Source organism: Macaca nemestrina, chromosome 2 (assembly GCF_043159975.1).
Source record: "Macaca nemestrina isolate mMacNem1 chromosome 2, mMacNem.hap1, whole genome shotgun sequence".
NCBI classification, from domain to species: domain Eukaryota; kingdom Metazoa; phylum Chordata; class Mammalia; order Primates; family Cercopithecidae; genus Macaca; species Macaca nemestrina.
In genome coordinates this window covers 127,504,981-127,528,975 of record NC_092126.1, presented here as the reverse complement: position 1 = coordinate 127,528,975, position 23,995 = coordinate 127,504,981, and the positions used below count along the sequence as shown (strand labels likewise).

At 41.3% G+C, this 23,995-nt stretch overlaps 1 protein-coding gene across 13 annotated transcripts in view; it reads right to left on the bottom strand.

Annotated features, from left to right (window-relative positions):
- LOC105483316 (ataxin 7) overlaps positions 1 to 23,995 on the bottom strand; it is a 150,526-nt gene that overhangs the window by 17,647 nt on the left and 108,884 nt on the right. For all 13 annotated transcript variants that reach the window (XM_071092037.1, XM_071092029.1, XM_071092030.1 and 10 more), the window contains 6 exons: positions 14,481 to 14,733; positions 12,193 to 12,452; positions 11,648 to 11,730; positions 6,270 to 6,535; positions 4,231 to 4,429; positions 3,745 to 3,866 (listed from right to left, as the gene is read on the bottom strand). In XM_071092037.1, coding sequence (XP_070948138.1) covers positions 3,745 to 3,866; positions 4,231 to 4,429; positions 6,270 to 6,535; positions 11,648 to 11,730; positions 12,193 to 12,452; positions 14,481 to 14,733 — 1,183 coding nt within the window. The remainder of the gene's footprint in view (positions 1 to 3,744; positions 3,867 to 4,230; positions 4,430 to 6,269; positions 6,536 to 11,647; positions 11,731 to 12,192; positions 12,453 to 14,480; positions 14,734 to 23,995) is intronic.

Genomic DNA, 23,995 nt, shown 5'->3' with positions numbered 1-23,995 from the left:
AGCCCTGGCTGACCCAACCACTACCCCAGTGAGAGAGCTGGCCTAGACTTCTGCCTAGGTGATTTCCAGATGCTTTTAAAGACTACTGTTATTAACAAAATGAATTAATGACTGCAAGTATTTGCAAATGCTTTAAAAATCCCATTAGGCCAGGCACGGTGGCTCATACCTGTAATCCCAGCACTGTGGGAGGCCGAGGCTGGTGGATCACTTGAGTTCAGGAGTTTTGAGACCAGCCTGGCCAACATGGTGAAACCCCGTCTCTACTAAAAATACAAAAATTAGCCGGGCATGGTGGTATGCACCTGTAATCCCAGCTGCTCAGAAGGCTGAGGCAAGAGAATCACTTGAACCCGGGAGGTGGAGGTTGCAGTGAGCTGAGATCACACTACAGCACTCAAGCCTTGGTGACTCAGTGACACCCTGTTTCAAAAAACAAAAAACAAAACCCAAAACCCCATTCAAGGGTGCAGCTCTGGCCTGATGTTAGTGCTTCTCAACTCCAGCTGTTGCACACTACAGTCACCTGTGGAGCCTAAGCCACATCCATACTGATTACACCAGAGTCTCTGCGGGGAGTGGGGACAGACATTAGTAATTTCTAAATCTCTCCAGGGGATTCTAATGTCAGGGGATTCTAATGTGGAACCAAGGTTGAGAGGCTAGGCTCTCTCTCTGCACTACTCATAGAGAAGGGTGGCAGGCACTGTCATTAATTACCTGAGAGACTGGTTAGGAAAGCTGAGTTCCTGGGCCCCACCCCAGAATGACTGCATCAGAAGCTGTATGGCAAAAAGGCCCCTGGGTGATTCTGGGGCATCCAGAATCCCTGCTCTAAATGAAGTCCAAGCCCTACTGCTCACTGGGAGCAGTGGCTTCTCATGACCACCAGGTGGCTCAGGAAGCCAGGGCCTAAAGACCAGGCTGCTTGGAACCAAATCTTCCCTTTCAGAGCAGGGAAGGATGTGGATCTCTCCGAGAGGCAATTACAAGTTCCTCTTAGAAAAGTTCTTTTAAGTAGTTACTCTTTTGTGTATAAAGAGGCAAAATAACACTATGTAGAGATACATAAAAAATAGTAACGTCTGTGGGGGCTGGGTGGAAAACAAGCATGTAGGAGACAGGAGGACTCAGGATTTTCAATGTATGCCTCTTTATACTCGTTTTTCCTTTGTTTTTTTGAGACATAGTCTTGCTCTGTTGCCCAGGCTGGAGTGCAGTGGCGCGATCTAGGCTCACTGCAAGCTCTGCCTCCCAGGTTCACGCCATTCTTCTGCCTCAGCCTTGTTTTTCCTTTTTTAAGCCCAGTGACTGTATCACCATTTCAAAAAGTTAAAAAAAAATAACACCAACAAAAACCTTTGAAAACCATCCCAGCCCCTTCTTAGGGAATATGGGATACTGGTCCCAAATCAACAGAGGACAAGCAGTTCACAGAAATCACAGGAGGTGGGCAGTGGCCTTTCAGGTTATGGCCATGCTGCAGAGAAAGTGCTGGTCAAATTTCACCACTGGCCAGAGACTCCACAAACTGAAGTTTACTCATTTCATACTCAATTCCCACTTCACTTACCTCCAATTTCACCACAATAACCCTGTAAGGAAGGATTTTGGGCTGAGCCAGTAGGATGGGACCTGGATCACTTTGAAAGTTTCCTTGAGGGCTTTAATGATGCCAGGTGAGAATAGTTCTCTGGATGAGAAGTGCTGAGCTCCCCAGAGCAAATCTCAAGGGCTGCCTGAAAAGGCTGCCAGCACTCCTATGTTGGGGGGCATCATGCACCAAGGTCTCATCTGCCCCAAGCCTATGTGCCAGCTCATTACTGAGCAACACGTCCCTTGTTGCTGTAGACTTTTTAAAAACCAGTGGTCATGCTAATGGAAAGGGTCAGTTTCCTTCTTGCTGGAAGCAAGTAGGCAGCCTTCAGACAGAACAGAGAGTAGACAGGAGAGTTGACCTTATGATCCTACTTTTTAAAAAGTTCACAACATCCAAGAGGAAAGTCTCACCGTACAAGTCACTAGGAACTGAAACTATCTTTGCTCGAACTGTTGGCCATGAGCCACATACCAACATAATGTGGATAAAACATTCAGAAGTCCATTCTAAACTCTCAGGAGTACATTAAACCCATAGTTTCATGAGCTCAATGTGCTTTCCAAGTCCCAGTGGGTAGTCGGAAGAAATATGAAGTTGAGATTTCACGTATCTTAGGGAGTTCTGGTGTGGAAAAACCCCTGCAGAACCCCCAAAACCAGTCCCCTGATTCTGTGTCTAGCCAGGGACAATGTTCCTTCATAAAGAAGAAACTCTTATCCAGCAAGAACCAGAAAGAAACATGAAAAAGAAAAGCAGAGTAACAGTGCTCTGGATCTGGTCTTCTAAGGAAACAAATGTCCTACTAATGATCATGGAGATGGTTCTTTGGGTTGCAGACAATCCAAGGCCTCTGACCAGCGTCTGACTTTATTAGAAAACCAAGGCAGGGAGGCAAATGAATGTACTGGCAGAGTCCATTTAAGGAGGCCCTAGTAAATGATGCCCAAACAGAGGATCTGGGATGGCCTGGGGATTATTGGACAGTCACTTTAGTAAAGCTTACTATTCACCAAAGTCACTCCCACCGAATACTAGTTCTCCAAGATGTTCCCCTAAGAAAGGTTCTGAGGTGAAAAGAGCTTGGGACGTATTCCACATTATACATGACATTCCCTGCTTCAACAGTTACAAAGCACAGTGCCCATTAAAGGCTCTGAGAAGTTCTGCAGTAAAAAATAGAACAGTTTTTTTTTTTTTTTTTTACAGGAAAGGCTGAGTTAAACCTTTTTGGCCATGGAACTCTTCTTCCACTTAAAATCCTGTTTGGGAAGCATTAAGTACATAATATCACACAAGGTGTCTTAAATTGCAAACTGGAGCACATGGCTCCTCTACCTAAAACCTTCAACACTGAAGCAATTTCAGTGTCACCTGGCCCCTGCTGGTTTCCTGGACCTCATCTTGTACCATGCTCACTTTCTTGCTATCTCTCCAAAAAGCTGTCATTTCTGACTCAAGACCTTGACACAGGTGCCTCCTTCTGCCCAGAACCCACTCCTCCCCACCATCCCAGTGACTGCTCTTTCTCATCCATCTGCCTCTTCACAGAGGCTTTCCCTGAATCCCTCTGGCCTGTATATTTTCAGCTGTTTACTTGAAAACATGTTACCTCTAGGTTCAATTCCTGGCCCTACCACTAACTTGCTGCATGACACTGTATCTCAGTTTTGTCATCTATTAAAAAAAAAAACCACACACACACAAAAAAACAAACAGGGGTTTGGGGGAGGGTATAATCATGGTCAACTGACAAGAGAATTGTGAATGTTAAGTATATCTAAGCTGTTTGGTGTATAGTTGGCTCTCAGTAAGTCTTGGTGATTGTTATTGTTTCCATTCTCTCACTTAGGACAAGCTATCATCTCCTTATTCTTCTGTAGACTAGTTTTTTTCTCCCCTCAGCCAATCCCAACTAGACTGTGAATTCCATACACATAAGAGTCTTTCTGCTTTGAACCCCAGGACCCAGAACAATATGTAGTTGTGGAGTAAATGAATGAATGAATGACAAGGCACCTTCTCAGGGCCAAAGGCCAGCTTCGTTTAGATAAGCATATCTTCATAACATCAGTCTCACAGGAAACAAAAGACAACGCAGCACTGTGTAAAGTCAGCTCCTCTCCCCAAGAACAACAGGCACTCACTTCCATAGCTGTGCATTCAGATGCTTCTCCACCATGAGGTTGAGGGCACAGCGAAGCCGGTTCCACCTGGAGTCAAACACGTAATAGCCTCTTCCAATCTGCCGGCTCCCAAATGTGCAAAACTGCAAGAGAGAACATAGCCGCGTGCTTGCTGACTCCCACACTGGCATGCCCAGTCAGGGTTCTCACTCCTTCAGGAAAGGAGCTAATCAGGAAAGACAGAACTGCCTCTGAGTACCGGAGGCAGTGAAGCATGAGAGTGACAATGCCTAGCCCTGAGTGTCATGGAAGAGAAAGGGAAAAAAGCATGAGATGTCCCCCATACAGAGTGCGTGCTGCCTCTGGGGCACCCTGTTCTGAGCTTCTCTCACACCTTGACCGCGTCCCACACATAATGGGCATGCCAAGATCCCTGGCGAGCCCCCCTGCAATGCCCTGTCCATGCTGTGTGGGGAGGGTCAATGCGGGGGTGGACGTGGAACTTACAGATGCTGGCTGAGGATGATGACCTGAATAATGACAGTCCAGTTTTTCAACAGACTCTTCTTTGTCATCGCCTTCGCCCTCCTCACTGGATAACCGAGAAGCTGGCTCAGTGGCAGGCAGGGGAGGGTGTGGAGATTCATGGACTGGAGGAGGGTCAATGGGGGCACTCCCACCTTGCTGAGCAGGGCAGCCTGGAGGCCTTGGTGAGTAGAAAGTGCAGCACGGATCAGATCACACACCTGGGAATCAGCCACCTTAACTGAGATACAACAATGTATCCAAAACAACCTAGGGGAGGCCTGAGTTCCACCTGTAGCACTGGGGGAAAACAGATGCTGATCCAGGTGGCTTGGGATTAAAGGAACCTCTCTCCTGAACTGAAGGATGTTAAGTTCAGCTGTTTGCCAGATACAATCAAGGTAACTTAGAATGAATCCTTTCTATTGCCATTTGGGTGGTTTAGGTCCCTCTTCCACTCTCCCCCAAAGAAGGGGAAATACATATGGAATTTAACAGAATTCTTTGATTTCTCTTCAAATTTCAACTGGATTGGTTTACTAAGACAATAAATGAAACACAGTCTTCTCTCAGTATCCATGGGGAATTGAGTCCGGGACCTCCCGGGGATAGCCAAATCTGCAAATCCACAAATGTACAAAGTGGCCTGATATAAAATGGTGTAGTATTTGCATAAAACCTATGCGCATCCTCCCATATACTTTAAATAATCTCTAGATTACTTTTAGTACCTAATACAATGTAAATGCTATGTAATGCATTGTTTAGGGAATACTGAGACAAGAAAAAAGCCTATACATGATCAGTATGACACAATTTTTCTTTCCCCAAATAGTTTCAATCTGCAATTGGTTTAAACCATAGATGTGAAACCCATGGATACAGAGGGCTGACTGTAATTCACAAAGTGCTCTAAGATAACCTAGGAGAGACAGGAGGTGATACAAGAATAAGGTGGTATTACCACTTTATGGGGATAGCCTACAGCCTCTTACTTAAGGCAGTATTTTTCCTACACCTATAATGGCCTCTGGAATTAAGCTTACATTTTTCTAGATGCAAAAACTTCAACGAGAAGATGACCAAAGAAAGGACTTGGGGAGGAATCTCTGGCCAGGTCCTGACCACACTCTGAGGAGCCTCCTCTGATGGCTCCTCCAGCATACTGCATAGAAACCACAAAGCTCATGTTGGGACAGGCTCAAACAGACACCTGGGTTTCCATGAGGGAGGTGCTTCCACCTTTATGCAACCATTTTAAAGATCAGACACATGAGGGTGAAATGGTAAGCAATAGCAACCGAGGGCTGGCACATTCCTCAGCAGAAGCTCTTGCTGCCAATAAATGAACGGCTAACACGGAAGCCCCTCTTTCTCTACGCCTTTCTTTTTCCCTTCCCTCTGGAAACTAGGTACAGTCTTTACTTCAACTTGGTTCAGTATATAAGCACACACACACACATATTCCACCATCACTGTCTCTGAGGTATGTGTATAAGTTCTCATTAAAACACTCTGATTCACTGTTTACTCTGCTACTAAAATGCTAATACATGCTCGGGGCCAAAGCCCCAAATGAATGAATGAAAAAACACATTAATAAACGGATGCTGTAAAAATTCAGGCTGAATGCCTGTCCCCAGCAAGAATTCCCACTGCTATATAAAGACAAATGAAAGGGAAACTGCGGCCATAGCCAGTGAAGAGTTCCTGTCACTAACCCGCAGGAAGGACCAATTTCTGCCTGGTCAACAGGGTTGAGACACTTGATGTTGAGCAAGTATAGAGCAGATAACTCTAGCTTTATTTTGCTGCTTGCATTTACAACCAAGAGAAGCCCTGGTTGAAACTTACTGATGAACTCAACTTTTTTTTTTTTCCCTAGTAAAACTCCCTTAAGAAAACTATCTCCACAGTGAGCCTGAGGTATGTTTCTCAACATCATGACCATACTGAGATTTTATAGTATGTGCAAGTCTCATCTCTGAAGGTGGAAGAAAGAGTTGGAGGGCTTGACTTACCTTGGAAGACTGGGGGTGTGAGGTTTAGGTTTACTAGCTACAAAAGGCTTTGATTCAGAAGGAATCACTCCGTGAGGGTTTTGGTGCGGCTCCTGTGACGTTCTAGGAGGGGCGGGATGCGGGTCCCTGAGAGGCTGCGGTGGTTGCTGAGAGTCCGGATGGCGAATCAATTCCTTTTCCCTGGTTTTGTTTTTGTGCTCGGCTAATAACACATCAAATCGCTTTCTTCTACCCTGGACAGCCCTGCGCTGGGTTAAGGAATGTGTCTGTAGACCAAAAAAATACAGAAACTGAAGAATCTCATAATTAATTTTTGGTCTGCCTTATATCCCCAAACACCACTCCCAATAAAAAAGCAACCTAGACCATAAGCATAGTGAAAGGGTACTCAGCATTTGATAAGCTAAAAACCTTAAGAGCCCAATATTTTCTCCCTAGCTAGACTAGAAGCATACATTCTAGGCTCTAAATGCAGAAGAATCTGGAAATCTTATTTCCATCAGAAGAAAGAAGAAATGTGAGCGGTGACACCTGGTATGTAACTAAGTGCAACCATTAGTGCCATAGGACAAGTACTCACGTTTTGTGACACAATAGCAATTTGGATTTGGGGGCTCTTATCAACTCCATTAGAAAAACCCTCTTTGAACCATTTAAAATTTTGAATGTTAAAGGGAAGAAACAATTATTCCATAAAACATGTATCAGAAAGTGTTCTTTTAGTAACTTCCAGAGAATAAAAATTCAACGCAATTGCATCTCTCTTTTCCAATGAAAATGCCATGTAAAAACGTAAAGTGGCCCAAAGCATTCTGCAGACAGACTGCCACAGCCAAGAAGCACTGGACAGATGAGGCTGAGAAGAAATGCTATGAACAGGAAGGGAGACAAAGTAATCCCTATAGACAGACACTGGCTATGGAAATCAAGGAAATGGGATGGACAATACCCCTGCGTCTTCAGACAATGTCTAATTTCAAAATTAAGAAATGGGCACACAGAGGAAAAAGAGAAGTCAAATTATGGCAGTGTTTGTCTTAAGGCAACCAATACAAACCTGTGATTGAAGCAAATCTTGTAAGAAAATGTGCCTGTAGTCCAAACACATTTCATAGTTACTGGCATTAAAACAAAACAAAACAAATAAGCCTAATACTACTGCTAACAGAAGATACAGTCGAATGTACCAGTGTAAACTGGTCACAGTTGGGCAAATCTTATCGGCAGTCAAGTCCAATTACTCAAGTTAAACCTGACCATTCCATACTGCTGAGATCTCAGTCTGTAAAAATGCAAGGAGATGCTAATCCTGAGGAATGGACGAGTTTACATAAGCTACAGTGGCCCCAATCACATATCCATAAACATACACCAATTTACCTACGTTTCCTTCTTTTATATTACAAAATACTGTAAATGTGTGCATACCCCTATACATAATACAAATGTATTGGCATATTTGCTACAACTTTAGGGACTTAAAAAGGGAATTATGCTTCTAACTACCATTTTCAGTTGAATAACACAACCCACCCTCCTTACGAGACACACCGCAAACTATGTCTACCTAAATAATCTAACCTGGCACAGATAAATGTGTTTAGCTTTTTACATTTTTACTTGATTTTCTTTAATATGAAAAATATCCATAAGAAAGTAACCTAAATGAAGACAAGGAACTTTGTTTTGTTTGTGTTGTACCAGCTTCTAGAAGAATACCTGGCACTCAAATGCTTTGAACAAAAAGTTTATAAAAATAATGGCCCTCCAACATGTGTTGAAAGAACAAATGAACATACATTACTGGTCCACCTGCCTGTCTCTCCAATCAGATGCATAAACCTCTCCTCAGCCTGAATGTCCCCAGTGCCTAGCACAGCACAGTCAAATGAAGAAAGCAGGCAGATACATTTTCCCAGCTCAGTTTGAAGAGTAAGTAGGGTTTCCACTGAGCTGTGAAGAACATTCCAAACAGAAATCTGATAGGGGTTGCCCAAGGCTCACAGGATAAAGACTGACTGTGTAACTAGGCTCCGGGGCCCTGCACACTCTTAAGACCCTTGCTTACTGATCCCTGCTCCTTTGGTCCTGCGTACCTCTTCCTCCCTCTTTCTGTTCAGCCATGTGGTTGGCTTTAAGGTTCTAAGGAATTTGCTCTGTCCCTGTCACAGAACCTTCACACATATTGTTTCCTCCACCTCTCCTACCTCTCCCATCCCTCTCTGTCCAGATAAATCATCATATTGATTTCAGCCCAATGTTCCTATGGCAAGAAAGCCTTCCCTGGCCAAACTTCATTTTTGCAGGCTTTCATAATGTAGTCCTCTCATCTTTTTATAACTAATCAGTGGTAATTTTACACTTATTTTGGTGATCAATAATCTCCATCTCTTTCATCAGACTGTAAGCGCCACAAGTACAGGGAACATGCGGTTATTGTGCTAAACCCTTTATTCCCTGGGACCTAGAATGAGCGAGGTCGGTGTTCACAGATGTATGTAATAAAAAGTTCTACAATGAGTGAATGGACAAAGGCTACAGGAGTCACAAATCTCTCTGCATGGAAGGCAAAGAGGAAATTCGACGGGATATTAGACACATGAAGAAGTGAGGAGGGGCAGTAAGGGTGGCAGACGGACAACAGAGAATGAGTAATGGGAACGAAGAGCAGCAAATCTCCTGATGGTGAAGAGAACAGATAACGTTCTAAGTCTAAGACAGAAGACACCTGGCAGCAACTTGGGAAACACTCAGGGTAGGGACACGCAGGCATGTTTAGCCCTACCAAGCTTAATAGATTCAGACCAAAGTGAAGGCAAGGAAAAGGAAAAGAACTGACTAAACAATGAAAAAAAGTCAATGCATCCTATAAAAGGGCAGGCCTGGTGGATGCTGCATTTTCTGCTAGTTCTATGCCGATCTCATGACGAGCTTGGGTCTGAAGACATATTAATGCAATAACAGGCTTAGCCCAATGCCACAGAGTGTAATGACACCCTTAAAGAAGGACAAGGGGAGCACATATCATTTGAAAAGGAAGATGGGAGAAAAATGCAGACCCATTCAAAGTCAGTCCACCTAGCAATAAAGGCACAGGAAGAATGTTTGTCAAGCTCCTTGAAGATTTTGAGTCAAAAAAAAAAAAAAAAAAAGTTTGGCAACCTCACTTCTGGGTATTTATCCAAAATAACTGAAATCAGAATTTCAAAGAGCTATTAGAACTCCTATTTTCACTGAAGTACTAGTTACAATAGACAAGATGTAGAAAAAATATAAATGTCTGTCAACAGGTGACTGGATGAAGGCAACACAGTATATACATACACTGGAATATTATTCAGCCCTTAAAAAGAAGGAAATTCTGCTATATGCTACAACAAGTATGAACCTTGAGGACATTATACTAAGATAAATAACCCAGTCACAGAAATATTAAACACTGTATGATTCCACTTATATGAGCTCTAAAATCAAACTCACAGACTCAAAGACTAGAGTGGTGGTTGCCAGCAGCTGAAGGGAGAGGGAAATAGGGAGTTACTAATCAATGAGCATAAAGTTTCAGTTATAGCAAGACGAACAAGTTCTAGACATCTGCTGTACAATATTCTATCACAGTCAACAATACTGTCTTGCACACTTGAAAAGTTGTTACAAGAGGAGATCTCAAGTTAAGTGTTCTCATCACAACAAAATTTAAAAGACAGAAAAAAGGTGTGGTTCCCTGCCACGCTTTGTAAACGACTGAGAAAGAACATCTTGGGTTTGAGAAAAGCAAACCTCATTGCCCACAGGTACTATATTACTGAGAAATCCATGTTACTGAGAGCCAGGGAGGCAGGAAGAAGGCAAAAGGAGAATGGCAAGTTGTGATCATGATGTGGACAGGGTTGAGGCATGCTTTCACACATTCTCTCAGGGGCAGCTGAAACTGACATAATTCTACAGAGCTCAGATGGCTATCTTCATACACCACCCCGACTACACCACTGTGTGTCCAATTAGTACCCTATACAAAACAAAAGCAGTTTGTTTTAAGAGAGTTTTTAACCTAGAAATCCAAGGATAGGCTTGGGGTGGGGGTATCCATTAATCCAAGATAAAAATTCAGAATGTATATGTATATGCACTATTTTATTCTGGAAAGATGGACCGTGTTTTTTTTTTTTTTTAAATGAGATATTTGAAGGCACTCTTGACCAACCCTTTTCCCCAAAAAGGTTCTGAACCACTGCTGTAAGACAAAATCTATATACTAAAATTAAATTAGAAGCTTAAATTAAAGTAAGAACCATTTAAAAATTTCCCACTCCAGAAGACTGTAACATGCCTCCACTGGGTGGGGCCTGGGGCAGGGCCTAAAGTCCTTTATTCAAATACACTTTAATAAAATCTAAAATAAAACACTAACCATTTTATTAATTTTTAGAAGAAAACACTAACTTTTATCATTTTTACCCCCTCCCTCTAAGTTTTAAAATTACATACTTCAAAGCAGTGACTCTGAATGCTTTTTGAACCTTTCTGGGGGGTAGCTGGGGACACCCTCCAGAGAAATGCACATCAACACATAAGCTCATTTATGTAGAGGTGTTCACTGATGACCTGAAGCCACCCCCCACATCAATAACCCTTACTTTTCAGCAAATATACCTTATTAACATACTGGCATTTTAAAGGAAATAAGGAAGACCCCAGAGCAAAAAGGAAGACCATTACATTTTCTTAACTTGTGTATAAATTATTTATATATTTTATCTAGTTTTTTCTCTTAAAACAGATGGGTCTCGTAATGTTGTCCAGGCTGGACTTGAACGCCTAGGCTCAAGCAACCCTTCTGCCTCAGCCTCCCCACTAGCTGGGACTTACAGGCACGCCTGGCTTGCAGTATTTTTTTTTACACTAGAAAACAGGGCTACCTCAAAGTCACAGATTTTTTTAAAAAGTGGTTTTTTAAAATTTAAGAACCATGGGTGACACATTTGTTAAATGTTCATACACATGCAAAGGAAATTTCTGGACTTGCTTTAAGTCAGTATAATTTACAGCACAGTCAAGGGTAGCCTCTCATATTACATTTCCATATGGAAATATTAAAAGTCTTTAAAAATAACAGACTGACTTGGAAAGAACACTATTCCTGTGGATACAACACTGCTCATTAGAAACAAAACCTCTGTCAAGATTGTAATTTATAACAACACACTTCACATTTTGTCAATCTGAGGCTTTCTTCCAAGTTATTCCTTCACCTACACAATTCAGAACAATCCACAGAGCATCCTCTCTGGGTCAGAGAGACTTTGCAAGCAGTGTGGTACATCCCGGTCACCCATGTTTATCAGGATAGTTGGCTTGACTTTCAGAAGTCCACCCACCTTGCATGTCAAAGACCGGGTGCAGGGTTTCTTGGTATCGAGATCAATAACCCCACAGTGGATGTCAGGATCAAACTCTCTTTCTGTCAAAAGAACACAGGCATTACATGTGGCCTGACAAACTCTCCTCCATGTATTTTGTAAGTAAGAAAATAGAAGAAATAAACAGTTAGACAAATTATAGCTGGAATAAAATCCACATTATCAATAAATAAAAATATATACAATGTGTGAGCGCCGCAACAAAGCAGCAACATTTGACTACTGCCATCAGATGACAGAAAAGATATTAAGTATTACTTCCTTCAGAAATACACCACTAGAAAGCTACTTTTACATGACCTACACACATACACTCTCATGCTCTTTAAAAACCAAGAGTGAAGAGAACAAACACATTAACTAAGGAACTTCCTCCTAAAGCTGAAGGTGACCAGTTTTAAAAATAGGAATTCTAGACTGCAGTTGATTTGCTCCCCATGAATGCCCATTTAATGCTCTCTCTATATAGAGAAGCATTATGAAGAAAGAAAATTTGAAGTTACCTGATAATCTCTTATTTAAAAATTTCCTATTATTGGAATTGTCTTCAGGTTTCTTTTCCAGAGAGAGCGGTGCAGGAAGCCCTTTGCCATTCAGAATCTGTCCAGGTGAAGGCAAGGTTGGCTTTGGTATTGAGGGGCAGTTAAGGCCAGGCTTGACTAAGGAACTCACAGTAGCAGGACAGGTTGGCCCCACCGCAGATTTCAGTAGTGTGCCATCCATTTTCGGATGAATCTTTTCCACTTTCACAGAGGGCGTCATGCTGTCATAGGACAAAGTGAGAAAACCAGTGACTGAGTGCCTCAGCAGCCCCCAGGTGAATGGTGAGCCAGAGGGATGAGGGTAGAGCCTGGGCCTACCCAAGCGCTGCACAGGGCCAGCCTCTTGGAAGGCTCCTTATGAATTCTGTTAGTAAGGTTCATATATATTAAGCCTATAAGCCCTTCTGGTGAGGCAAAACCCTCAGTGGACCATCAGATTTGCCTGGTCTTTTATCATTTCAAAAAATTTTACACAGGAGCCAATGGGAGACTTAGACCTGATACCCAATGCAGCAATGCAATTTTTATAAGAAGCAAAACATAAGAAGGTCTAAAAGAACCAAAGACTATCTGCAGAACCCTTAGAGACTATCTTTTGAGGACTGCCATTTGTAATAAAGGATTCATCAAAACAAAGTAAACTTCTGAGTGAGCAACTATTTCCAATAAATGTCACTAAAGACTTATGAGAACTCAAACATGCTTAATAACATATCTCCAAGAGGAGGTTCTTTGCTTCTGTCAATAAGGGAGACTAGTGTTTAATAAATATATGTTGTGTCACTAAAGTGGTCATTCTCCAGTCCTTGAAAAATGTTTCTATGACAGGAGCTTAGGGAATACCTGTGCCACTAACAAAGGAATGAATCTTGGAATAATATTGACACTATCATTTTGCTTGGTAAAACTGAAAATACTGGTAGGAAGCTAACAACTGGCCTGGTTCCTATCTAAAGGCCTAGCTCTAAGTAAAGAAGATTTGAATCAATGTGGTTGTATAAACTTTGTTCAGTGGAGTCAGTGCTCTAACAGCTGTTAAGCTAGCCAGTGACTTATACACTACCACTGGTACCTTTTTTGGCTTTCGGACAGCTCCCAGAACAAAAACCAAGCTTGCTGTACTGTACTTCTGACAGAAGAACAGGGGCTGGGGGCTTAGCAACCAGGACAAACAGCCCCAAACAGCTGTACCTGGAATAGCCTGAGAGCAGTAGAGAGACTGCAAGATGTCACATCCTCTCCCAGCTGGCAAGGTCCTTAGGCAGCAGCAGGTGCTGGACCCTGCCCTGAGATTAACCAGGTTACCAGATCTTGGACCTATGATGTGTGGTATACCCTCCAAAGGCAGGTTGGCCTGAGAAAAGCCATCCGCCACTTGGCTGAGGGATACCCCAACAATGCGAAGTATGTTTCTATTGGAGTGCATGGCTATTCCCTCACGTGACCTCAAGAAGCCTGCCAATCTACTGAGTGACCATAGAAACTTGCCAAAGACATGCCTGGAAGGTGTGAACTTCCTTCAGTGTTCCCTCATCACTGCTGTGATGTGAACCTAAGGCTGAAGGGAGGAAGCACTGCTTCCCTATTTGCTCTGCAGATCCCAGAAAATTCTACAGCGGCATCTAGGAATCTCTGCATCTTTTTATCATCACTATTACCAATAGCAGCAATAGCAGGAGTGCCAGTATCCATTTGTTAACTGTCTCCTATGGCCAGAGACTATGCCAGGTGCTAGACATATATTAACTAGAATATTCTCAATAACCCAGCACACTGGCTGTTATTCTTAGACTCAGAGAGAAACCATGCCTTGCCCAAACCCCTACAGCTAAGAAGTGACAGACGTGGGACATAAATCCAGGCCTATGTGACTTGAGGCCTTCTTGGACCAAACTCCCCCACCTCATGGAGCTTCCTTCCCCTCATCTGGAAAACGAGGATAGTAACAGTACCTATTCCATAGGGTTGTTGTGATAAGTGACATAGTATACACATAGAGTTAGGTTTCAGCAGCTAGCACACAAGAATGGATCAATAAATATTAGTAACCTTATTATCATTGCTATTACTACTCTGAAAAGTTTCCTATGACATGATAGGGAAACATCAAGAAACAATATAACATACATTTGAATTCTTCCCCAAGTGGGCTCTCTTCTATATTATTCACAGGCACTCTCGGATGCCACTGGTGTACACAGCTCTATTTCCAGCAGGTAAGCTTTAAAAACCCTCTTGGCCATACTCACATTCTACCATGGGGGACTCTACTTTGCTGAATGGGATGCATTGGCCTGGTGTTCCCCCTGAGCTGCAGTTTCTCTTTGGGTGATTTCAACAACTTGGAACTTGATGAGGATGCGCTAAGAACACCTCCACTGGAAGAACGGTTGCTTCCACTTGCACTGCCTCCTTTGCTTTTGGACAGAGAAGGGAAGAAGGAAAATACTGAAGTGGGAGGAACGGCCAAAGAAGGCTTGCTGGATGAGCTATGTCTTCTTTCTGAAAAGGAAAATGAAGAAAAAAAGATACCATGTTTCAGGCAAATCTTGAATGTAATTCTGGAAGAATTCCCTGAAATCAATATATTCAGGTTAAAACACATATCATTAAGTGAAGATATGTTAAACTCAGCAGCCTTCAGAAATGGCTCATCTAAGCCCCACAGACTTACTTAACATTCTAGGAACGGGTCCTTCTGTTTCTGAAGTATCTCAGCATAAAGCGTTTTATCACATCAGGAAATTAAACAACCATCGTAAACATGAGAATATTGCCTTTTGGGTTTTGCATGCTAGCAATGAACCTCATTGGCTCCAACTTGCACTGACAGAGAGGAAAATTATTCATTCATCTGCAGAGCTCTGCTAATTGACACTGCAAGCAATTCTTCCTTCCTTTCTAACATAGCACCTCTCTGATTTTCAAAATAGCAAAATCTTAAGAAACAAGTTGTACCTTTTTTTTTTCCCTGTCACTACCCACCAGCATATGACACAAATAAGAATGCTTCTAGGGTTATCTTATCGTTCCCTAAGAATCTGTGCTGAAATTTTCCAGTGAATCATTTCACTTCCCACCCCCCTTTTTTTAATAATCTCACTTGACTACAGATGGCATAGCTCCGGTTCACACCACTAAGATGCCAAAGGCGCAAGACAAAAATACCACAAATAGCTACGCCTGTTTTTTAAACCAGGAAGTAATTCATGGTTAAGTATAGACTACAAAGGTTTAGCTGAAAATAAATCTATCCACTGGAGAATCAGGTTTTCTTAGAGTAAGGTAATCCATACTAACATAAATCAAGAGCTATTGAAGAATGTTACCATCAGAAACAAATAAATTATTTGGTAAGTTTATCCGCTCAAGTACCTTAGTGGCTGCCTTTAATTAATTAATTTAAAATTACACATTTGCTTAACTCTAAGTTTTAAAATGCATGTGATCCAACATTGACTTATCACAATACAGGAGCTATATGAGTATTTAAAACATTAGGCACATGATAATCAGTGACCACAAGTAAGACTTCAATGGTTTATTTCCAAAGATCTTCTTATAGCAGTCCTGAGTTTCTTGGTAAAACTGTGGTGACTTATTTCTGGAAGGGCATTACTTCAATGATGGCTTATGAAGTACTTAAGAGTGTGTTCCACACCAGGACAAAATTATTATCCTAGCTATCTACAGACAAAATTCAAATTTCTATTCTCCAACTCAACTACACAAAGGCTACAATCAAGTTAGGAAGGTTAAATTAATAGTGATTTATAAGTGCCTTTTGCTTTTTGTTCATTCCAAAATGAAAGTTGTGTATAAGGAAGAAAAAACTAAAATAAATTCAGTTTAACAGTTTTCCAAATTTGGCATCTGAAGATTTTTTTTAAATTTAGTTTTTCTCTCTTTTATGATCCCAAAACACTCTGAACATACTTTTAAGCATCAGCACTTGTCAGCCAGGATTGTAAACATGCGTTTGCATTTGTCACCTGCCTGAGACGATACAGCTTCTGTGGGCCATGTCTCCATCGTCTTTCTCTGTAAGGCATGGGACAGAGGTCTTCAATTAACTTCTGCATGACTAGTAAAGCTTTTCTTGTGAAAAGGAGTGATTTTTAGAAGGCCCTAGACCAGTGGCTGTCAACTTGGCTACCCACTGGAATAACATAAGGAGCTTTAGAAACACTGATGCATAGGTCCCTCCCTCAGAGACTGTGATTTAATTGGTTTGGGGTGTGGACTAGGCATCCAGAGTTTTGACAAGTTTCCCTGTCTGATTCTACTGTGCAGCCACGGTTGAGACACTACAGTAGACTAGGCTAATGCCTCAAGAACCATTAACCACAGCTGAGTAAGTTAGCATGTGCATGGCACTGAGAATACTGTCTGCTACAAGGCACTAAAGGGTTTGTCAAATGAAGCTCGCCACTACTACTTGTCCTCAATTAGTGTTTTCCAAATTTTCATCAACTGCAAACTATTTTCATCGTTCTTACCAAAGCTACATAAAATACTATTTTTTTAAACTCAACATTTTAATTTACATTATCAATTCTATTATCTCCTCCTCCTCCTCCTCCTTACTCTAATACTAACCAGTCTCTCATGGGGACATCATTGGTATTTTGGACAGGACAGTTCTTCATACAGGATTTCAGAATGGTTAGCATTCCTCGTCTCCTACTGCTTCTTCACCAGTAGTGCCCATCTGCCAAAGACAACCTGAAACCACCTCCCAATCCATTTCCAGATGGGCCCCAGGGTGAAGCAGGGCACCTCTACCCTCAGCTGAGATAGGTTTTTCCAAAACAATAGTATCTGTGAAACAGTAAGTTCAATAAGCTTATTATATAAACTAAACATTAAAATATTCATCCATGTTTATCTACAAAAATCACCTTGTGTACCCCCTGAAACAGTGCACTAAAGGATGGGCATGTCTGTGATATGAAGAAGACAGAGAAAACCCTCAACTAGAACTTTAACTTTTAAGAAGTACACTCTAGGTATCAGAATTCTCAAGCAGGTGTCTCAGAGCAAATGTGTGATGTATTTTCTTTGAAGATCAAATGATTAGATAAAATTCTCAATCAAATTAAATACCCTCAGTTCCGCTATGAAGCCTGTTTTGAGAATGCAAATGTATTCCAAAGCCACCAATATAGTAAGAAACAATCTGAACATACTGAAATTTTGCATTCACTTTTTCATGATTTTTGTCTGAAAGAAATACCAGGTGAACACAGAAAACTATACCTGGCTGAAATGAGCCACATGGGAAAACACAAAATGCACACTCCCTCAACCTTCCACCATCTACCTCGTTCACCACCATGGGTGTTATTAACCACACCCAAACACATCTGATGCTACAATTTGTCATCCAATTTCAGATAACCTCCTTCCATCACTTCACAGTCAAGCCGCAACCCTTCTCACGCCTTCCACAAGCAAATGCCAGGTCTTTTCAGGTAACTGCCATGTTTATTCTAGTATTTATGTATTTTTTTTTTTTTTTGAGCATTTAACATTTGTAAGACTGTGCTACCCTTTTCATTAGGTTCCTATGTTTTTCTGTGTGTGTCACTGATGAGGTCTTTGAATGTTGTGCCATTACCCCGTTTTCCCAATAAGCCTCATGTGGTTTTTGTTGCGTAATGTTGCATTGTGCAGTAATTTTTTAGGAATGCATGTTGTGTTATAGCAGAACTAACTGTAACTTTAAGCTTGTCCTTTCAATTTTCTATTCCCATCATTGTCCACCCTCCCCCTGTTTTCTTTGGTTAAAATCTTCTTTTCTTATCTATTAACTCTTAATATGGGATTCAGCACTAGAAAATCAAGGTTCAAAGCTTCCTAACATTAAAAGTCTACTGATGTCTCGATAATATTTCAAAAAATTTCTATTTTCTACTTCAGTAACAATAAAAACTATTTAAAAACTAAGAATGACAATCTATCATGTGAATTTTTCATTCACTAAAATTTAAAACAGATTGTGTGTGTATAGTGTGTGTAAGTAACTGAGATTCTGGCTGAAAAGTGTCAGCTCAAATTCTTGTCATGCTACTGAATTAAGCTGTTCCTTAACATCATGGACTGGTAACTTATTCTGTGAAAAGGACAGCATCTGGCTTTCCCCCGACAAGAAAGCAAGAAGGAAAAACCAAATTTAATTATAGTTGAGTTGGACTCCCCTTATCCTTCCACTGTGAGTTCTTATTTTTCATAAGATTTTAAACTGGGCATCTAGCTTTAAAAAAGTGTTTGCTCCCAGATCAGAAGAGAAGTGGGCAAATTATAGGTGGGGTTAGGGACCCTATATTAAGTGGACAAAGCGGTGGCCATATGCTGAGAACAACTGCAATGTGGTCTGCTGAGGAGGCCAAGTTGAGTTTTCAAAGCACTCCTCTCTCCAGGATCTGGCACCAGCCCAGAGAGAGCACACTCTGTCCCTGAATGAGGAGGGCATGATGAATGGCTCCAGCAAGGGAGAGACAGGCCGACTGACAGACAAGTACAGACACAAGGAAAGAGCAGAGACAAGGAAAGACAAACATGCCTAAGTGTGTACGTGTGTTGTGCTAGGGAGAAGCGAGGGAGATGGAGTTTCATGGGGCTCTTTTCCCTTGTGGCTTTAATACGTCACATGGCAAGGGCAGGATATTAGTGGGTATAGGAGGGTGGACAGCTCTGTATAGGTCTTCCAAAATGGAATGCAACCGAGAATACTAAGCTTATAATTCTGAATTCATTCTGAGATTTAAAAAAAAATTTTAAGTATTAACACCCAGGTACACATCAAAAAGGAGTTCAAAGCAAATAATTAGATCTTTTTGTATCATAAATATTGCTTTGAAAACAACTAAAAATAATTTATAATGAGCAAGTGTCAAAATTAGGGCACAAATCTAAACAGCAGTCAAAACAAATTGTAACTCCAAATGCTAACATTCATACTTGAAAATAATCTAGAAGGATATATGTCAAGCTTTTTAAAAAGTGGTTATTCCTGGGATTATAGCTCTATTTTTTAAAACATTTGTGTATTGTCTTTCTACAATGAATATAGTTTACTCGGTTATTAAATACATACTTCTAAAGAAGAAAAATCTGGTGTTCTGGTCTCAATTTTATACATGCCAAAATAAAGCAAGGCATACTATCATTCCTGAGCACAGTATCAATTTGTCCCATTCTCAACGGGTATCATGCAAGTGGCTAACTACTAAGAAACCCCCACAGAACCTGAATTAAATATCCTCAGTTCTGCTATAAAGCTTGTTTTGAGAATGCAAAAGCATTCCAAAGCCACCGATATACTAAGAAACAATTTGAACATATTGAAATTTTGCATTCACTTTTCATGATTTTTATCTGTAAGAAATACCAGGTGAACACAGAAAACTGGCTGAAATGAGCCACGTGGGAAGATTCAAAATGCACACCCCTCAAACTTCTACCATCTACCTCAGTTCACCACCATGTGTGTTATTAACCACACCCAAACACATCTGATGCTACAATTTTTCATCCAATTTCAGATAACCTCCTTCCACCATCTCATGGTAACTCACAAGCTGCAACCCTTCCCATAGCCTTTATTCAGGGCTCTTTTCTTACATCTTATTAAACCTTTTACTAATCTTTTATAATCCAAACAACTGGATGATGAGAAATCTCACCTTCAAGAACAACAACATCAACAACAGCTGCTACTGTGTATTGTGTAGAAACCACATGCCAGGCACCATGCTACGGGATTTACATGGATTATCTCATTCAATCCTGACCATCTTTCTAACAAAGTAGATACTATTATTATCCTCACTTTCCAGATGAGGAAGCCAAGGCTTTAAAGGACTCAAGTCAGTTGTCCAACATCACATGGTTACTTAAGAGGCAAAGATGGGTGCAATCCCAGGCAGGCTGACTCCAGCACCTGGGTGAAAGCACAAGGCAACTTGCCTGCTCTGAAATGGCATTATTAGCAAGTCATAATACATCACGGAGGGGCAGGGATAAAGGTGAGGGTTGGGGCATAAATCAGTAAGAAGGCCATCTTCCCCAAGTGCTCGGCAAAAGCAGGTTGTTAGTGTACAAGTCTGCATAGGCTGAACATCTGTCATCGATGACAGTTTTTTGGTATATTCAGGGTGGGATCCAGAATATGTTTAAGGGAAATCCACACTGTTTTCGATTTCACCTTTCCATTTTGGAAGTTGCTAAGCTAAAAATCAGCTATGAGTGTGTCAGCCAGTGTAGCAGTTCTCTGCTTGGAGGGTCTTAAAGCATCCAAGATGGTTTTGATAGAGGCAGACAAGTGCCTAGACAGACAGGGGAGGGTCTCCGACGAAAACCCACCTCCAAGTTGAAGATAGTTTAAAGCCTGAAAGTCAAGCTACAAGTTAAATCCTAGGACTGGATTGAGAATTTGTCTTCCCGTTTGGGATGCTTTCCTCTGGTCCCCACCCTTCACCTGTTTTTATATATACCTACCCTTTCCAAATTGGTTTTTCTACACTGTCATGCCCACCTTTGAGTTGTGCCTTCGCTTTAAAGCTTTTTGAATACTCGCAAACCAATCAGACTCCCCATTCTGAGTCCATAAAGGGCCCTAGACCCAGCCACATGGGGGAAATATTCCCCTCTCCCCAAATTCTCTCTCTGCTGAAAGCCGTTGCCATCACTCAATAAAATTGTTCTCCACTTTTCTCACCCTCCAATGCTCCACGTATCCTCATTCTTCTTGGGTGCAATACAAGAGCTCAGGAACCGCCAAATGCAGGTACAACCTATAACACAGGCAAGCTGCGGCACACCCAGCGTGGCCGAGGGAGGCCCAAGCATGGCATCGCTGGCCGGGCATCCCTGGCTTGCAGTGTGACCAAGAAGAAAAATCCTGCATCAGTCTGAAGAGTAAACTGTGACAGAACGTGCCAATTGGGGCTGTCTTTACAGCTTGGTTAAAAGGAATCAACTTAAACACAGTTTCCAGATAAGGATGCTCTACAAAAGACCATCAGCAAACACCTGCTCAATAGGGTAAGGCTGGACCCACCAACCAGTAGACAATACAATATGCGTGCTTCCAGTCACTCTCAGGTTGTTTACGGTCACCTTCCCAGCAGAGGCTCAGGGCTGTTGGGCACAGTCTTGATATGTATGGGTTGAGTAATCAGCCTGAATAGAATCCAAATCAAATAAAAATACTTTTTAAAAGATTACCTGAAAAGGATAAGAACTTTAGAGTCAGGGATATGTGGGTTCATATCCTTGCTCTGCCAGTTACTAGTTAGGTGAACCTGGGCAACCAGCTCACTCCATCCTCGTTGGCAGTGTCTTCAACTGCCAAGCCTACTTTGCAGGGCTGCTGTGGATTAAATGATAAAGAGTTGCAAAGACTGCAGCACAGAGCCTACTATGGACCAAGTACTGGGAACTCAACAGCACATAAGACAGATACCCCATTAGCTTGGCTGATGCCAGCTACAGGCTTATTTCTTTAGACAGAAAAGTACTCGCCAATAACACCTCCTGACTTCTAAAGAAAGTATAAATCACTTAAGAACAAACCAAACCCTCTTTACTGTAAGTTATCTTCTCCAGTGTGATAAGGATTTAGTATACATATTTTTACATGCCATTTCAGGAAGATATCAACCTATTCTAAGATAGGAGCTCAGGGGAGCAACTTTAAGAATTCATTTAAAAATTAGCAAATTCATACCAAACAAAAAGAACATTCATTCAAGATAAAGTTATTTTACAAATAAAAGGTTGGCTCATTTTCCTCACAGAATTCAGAAGACACTCACGAAAAACTGCAAATAGAATAAAATGAAGATCAAGTCTCAAATTCAGTTTACAGATCCAAAGGTGGAAATTTTGGGCAGATTTTCTAAGTAAAACTCACAAATTTTTCTTTAAATGAAACTCACTCATACTTTCAGATAGACTCAGTCAGTTAAGGTTAAACAGTGTGCACTCGGCATGGACGGGCCTTATGAGAAATACCAATGCATGCTTCAAGAAATGCACGACTTCATGCCTTCTGACAGCTCCATTCCACAAACATCCCATGACGACGGTCATTTAAAGCAAGGACTTTCAATAATGAAGGTTATACATGGCTATAAAATGTAAAACACAGGTAAACATGCACACAGTCTTTGGCCAGTCATAGTAAGCAACAATGCACATATCAAAAGCTCAGTTTTAAAACTTTAGGTCATTCATCAACCTGTCCCTTCACAAAATTATTTATTGTTTATTTTTATGTCCAGGTTGAAAAATAACTGCAGCTTGTTATTACACGGCTCCCAATTAATCCAAACTGTCATACTCCATTTCCAGGCCACCAAACACAACTCAGGAGGTGTCAATTGGCATTATGTGTCTTTCACAAGGATTATAACTCCTTAAGAAAACATCCAAGAGCAGGACCTGAGGCAGACTAGAAATAAAGACTGCATTAAAAAAACAAACAAACAAACAAACTCAGCACTTTTTTCTTACACATGTACTTTGCTCCCAACTAGTGTTTTCCCTAAACTTCTGTTATTCACAACTAAATCATACTTTGGATCCTTTTCCAAATCTGCACAATATCTAGACGATTATTTACTTAATATATTTTTAAAAATTCAGTGGCTGACTAGGTACTAATTTAGCATTATCCTAAGCAATAATATTTCTGAAAGAATGACTTTGTATTTGATGTAGGAGTTTCACATATACATATTTTTTTCCCTAATGAATATTAAAAAATACTTGGCATACCATTGCAAATCACTACACATGGACTACATATCACTACATATGGATTACACATGAACATTAAGCATTTCATATTTCCTCACTACTTTCATTGTTGTCAACTTTTCCCTCTAAATTTTCTTATTCTTCTTAAAAGCACTCACACGTGGCCTGACAAGCAAACATGGTCCTACTCCATCCACTCTTTGTAGTCACAGGTTCTTTTTAATCCTAAATCTGCTTTATCTTTGATCCAATTTCTTTATGTTCCCCAGGCACTTGATGAAACTATTCCAGAGAGAGCTGAGTGTAGTCTAATTGCTTAAAAGGAAGCAAGTCGGTGGGACTGTCCCTGGAACATTCAAATCTCAAGTTGGGGAATTCAGAACTGACCTCTGACATGCAGTGCCTCAAAGGACAATTAGCCAAAATTGGGGCTGGGAGGCAACTTCAGAGCATGCTTAGGTGGGTTACAAATGGCACTGGAAAACACTAAGAAAGAAAAAGTCCTTGCCACAAAGCACTCGGCGTCATTTCCACTAGAGAGATTTAACTGAAAAGGATGATTTCAACACTGGCTGCCCTAACAAATTAGTCTCCAACTGCTACCTCTGCCAAATGCATCTCTCCTCCCCCTAATGCGGAGGTGCTTTTAAATTAAAACATAAGGGGAAAGTGCAGAAAAGAGAGTCATTTATAGCACTTGGGCCACTTGAAACAACTTTTCACCAAAGATCCTAATCAAATTATCAAGCTCTTCAAGTCAGTGCTTTATGACAGAAATAAAGGCCCAACTAAAGTATTCGGGTCTCTTGGCATTTCCACGTCTCTGGGCAGAGCGCACACTGCAGCATACCCATTCACACTGGCTGCATGAAAGAGAACAGATCACAAAGGGCAGATTACAAGGGAGAACGACTCCACTTCAGTGGGGGAAGGGACAGGCGTGAATGGATTGTAAATAATGTTGCTAAGAAAGGAGCAGAAATATGGCAACCTCAAA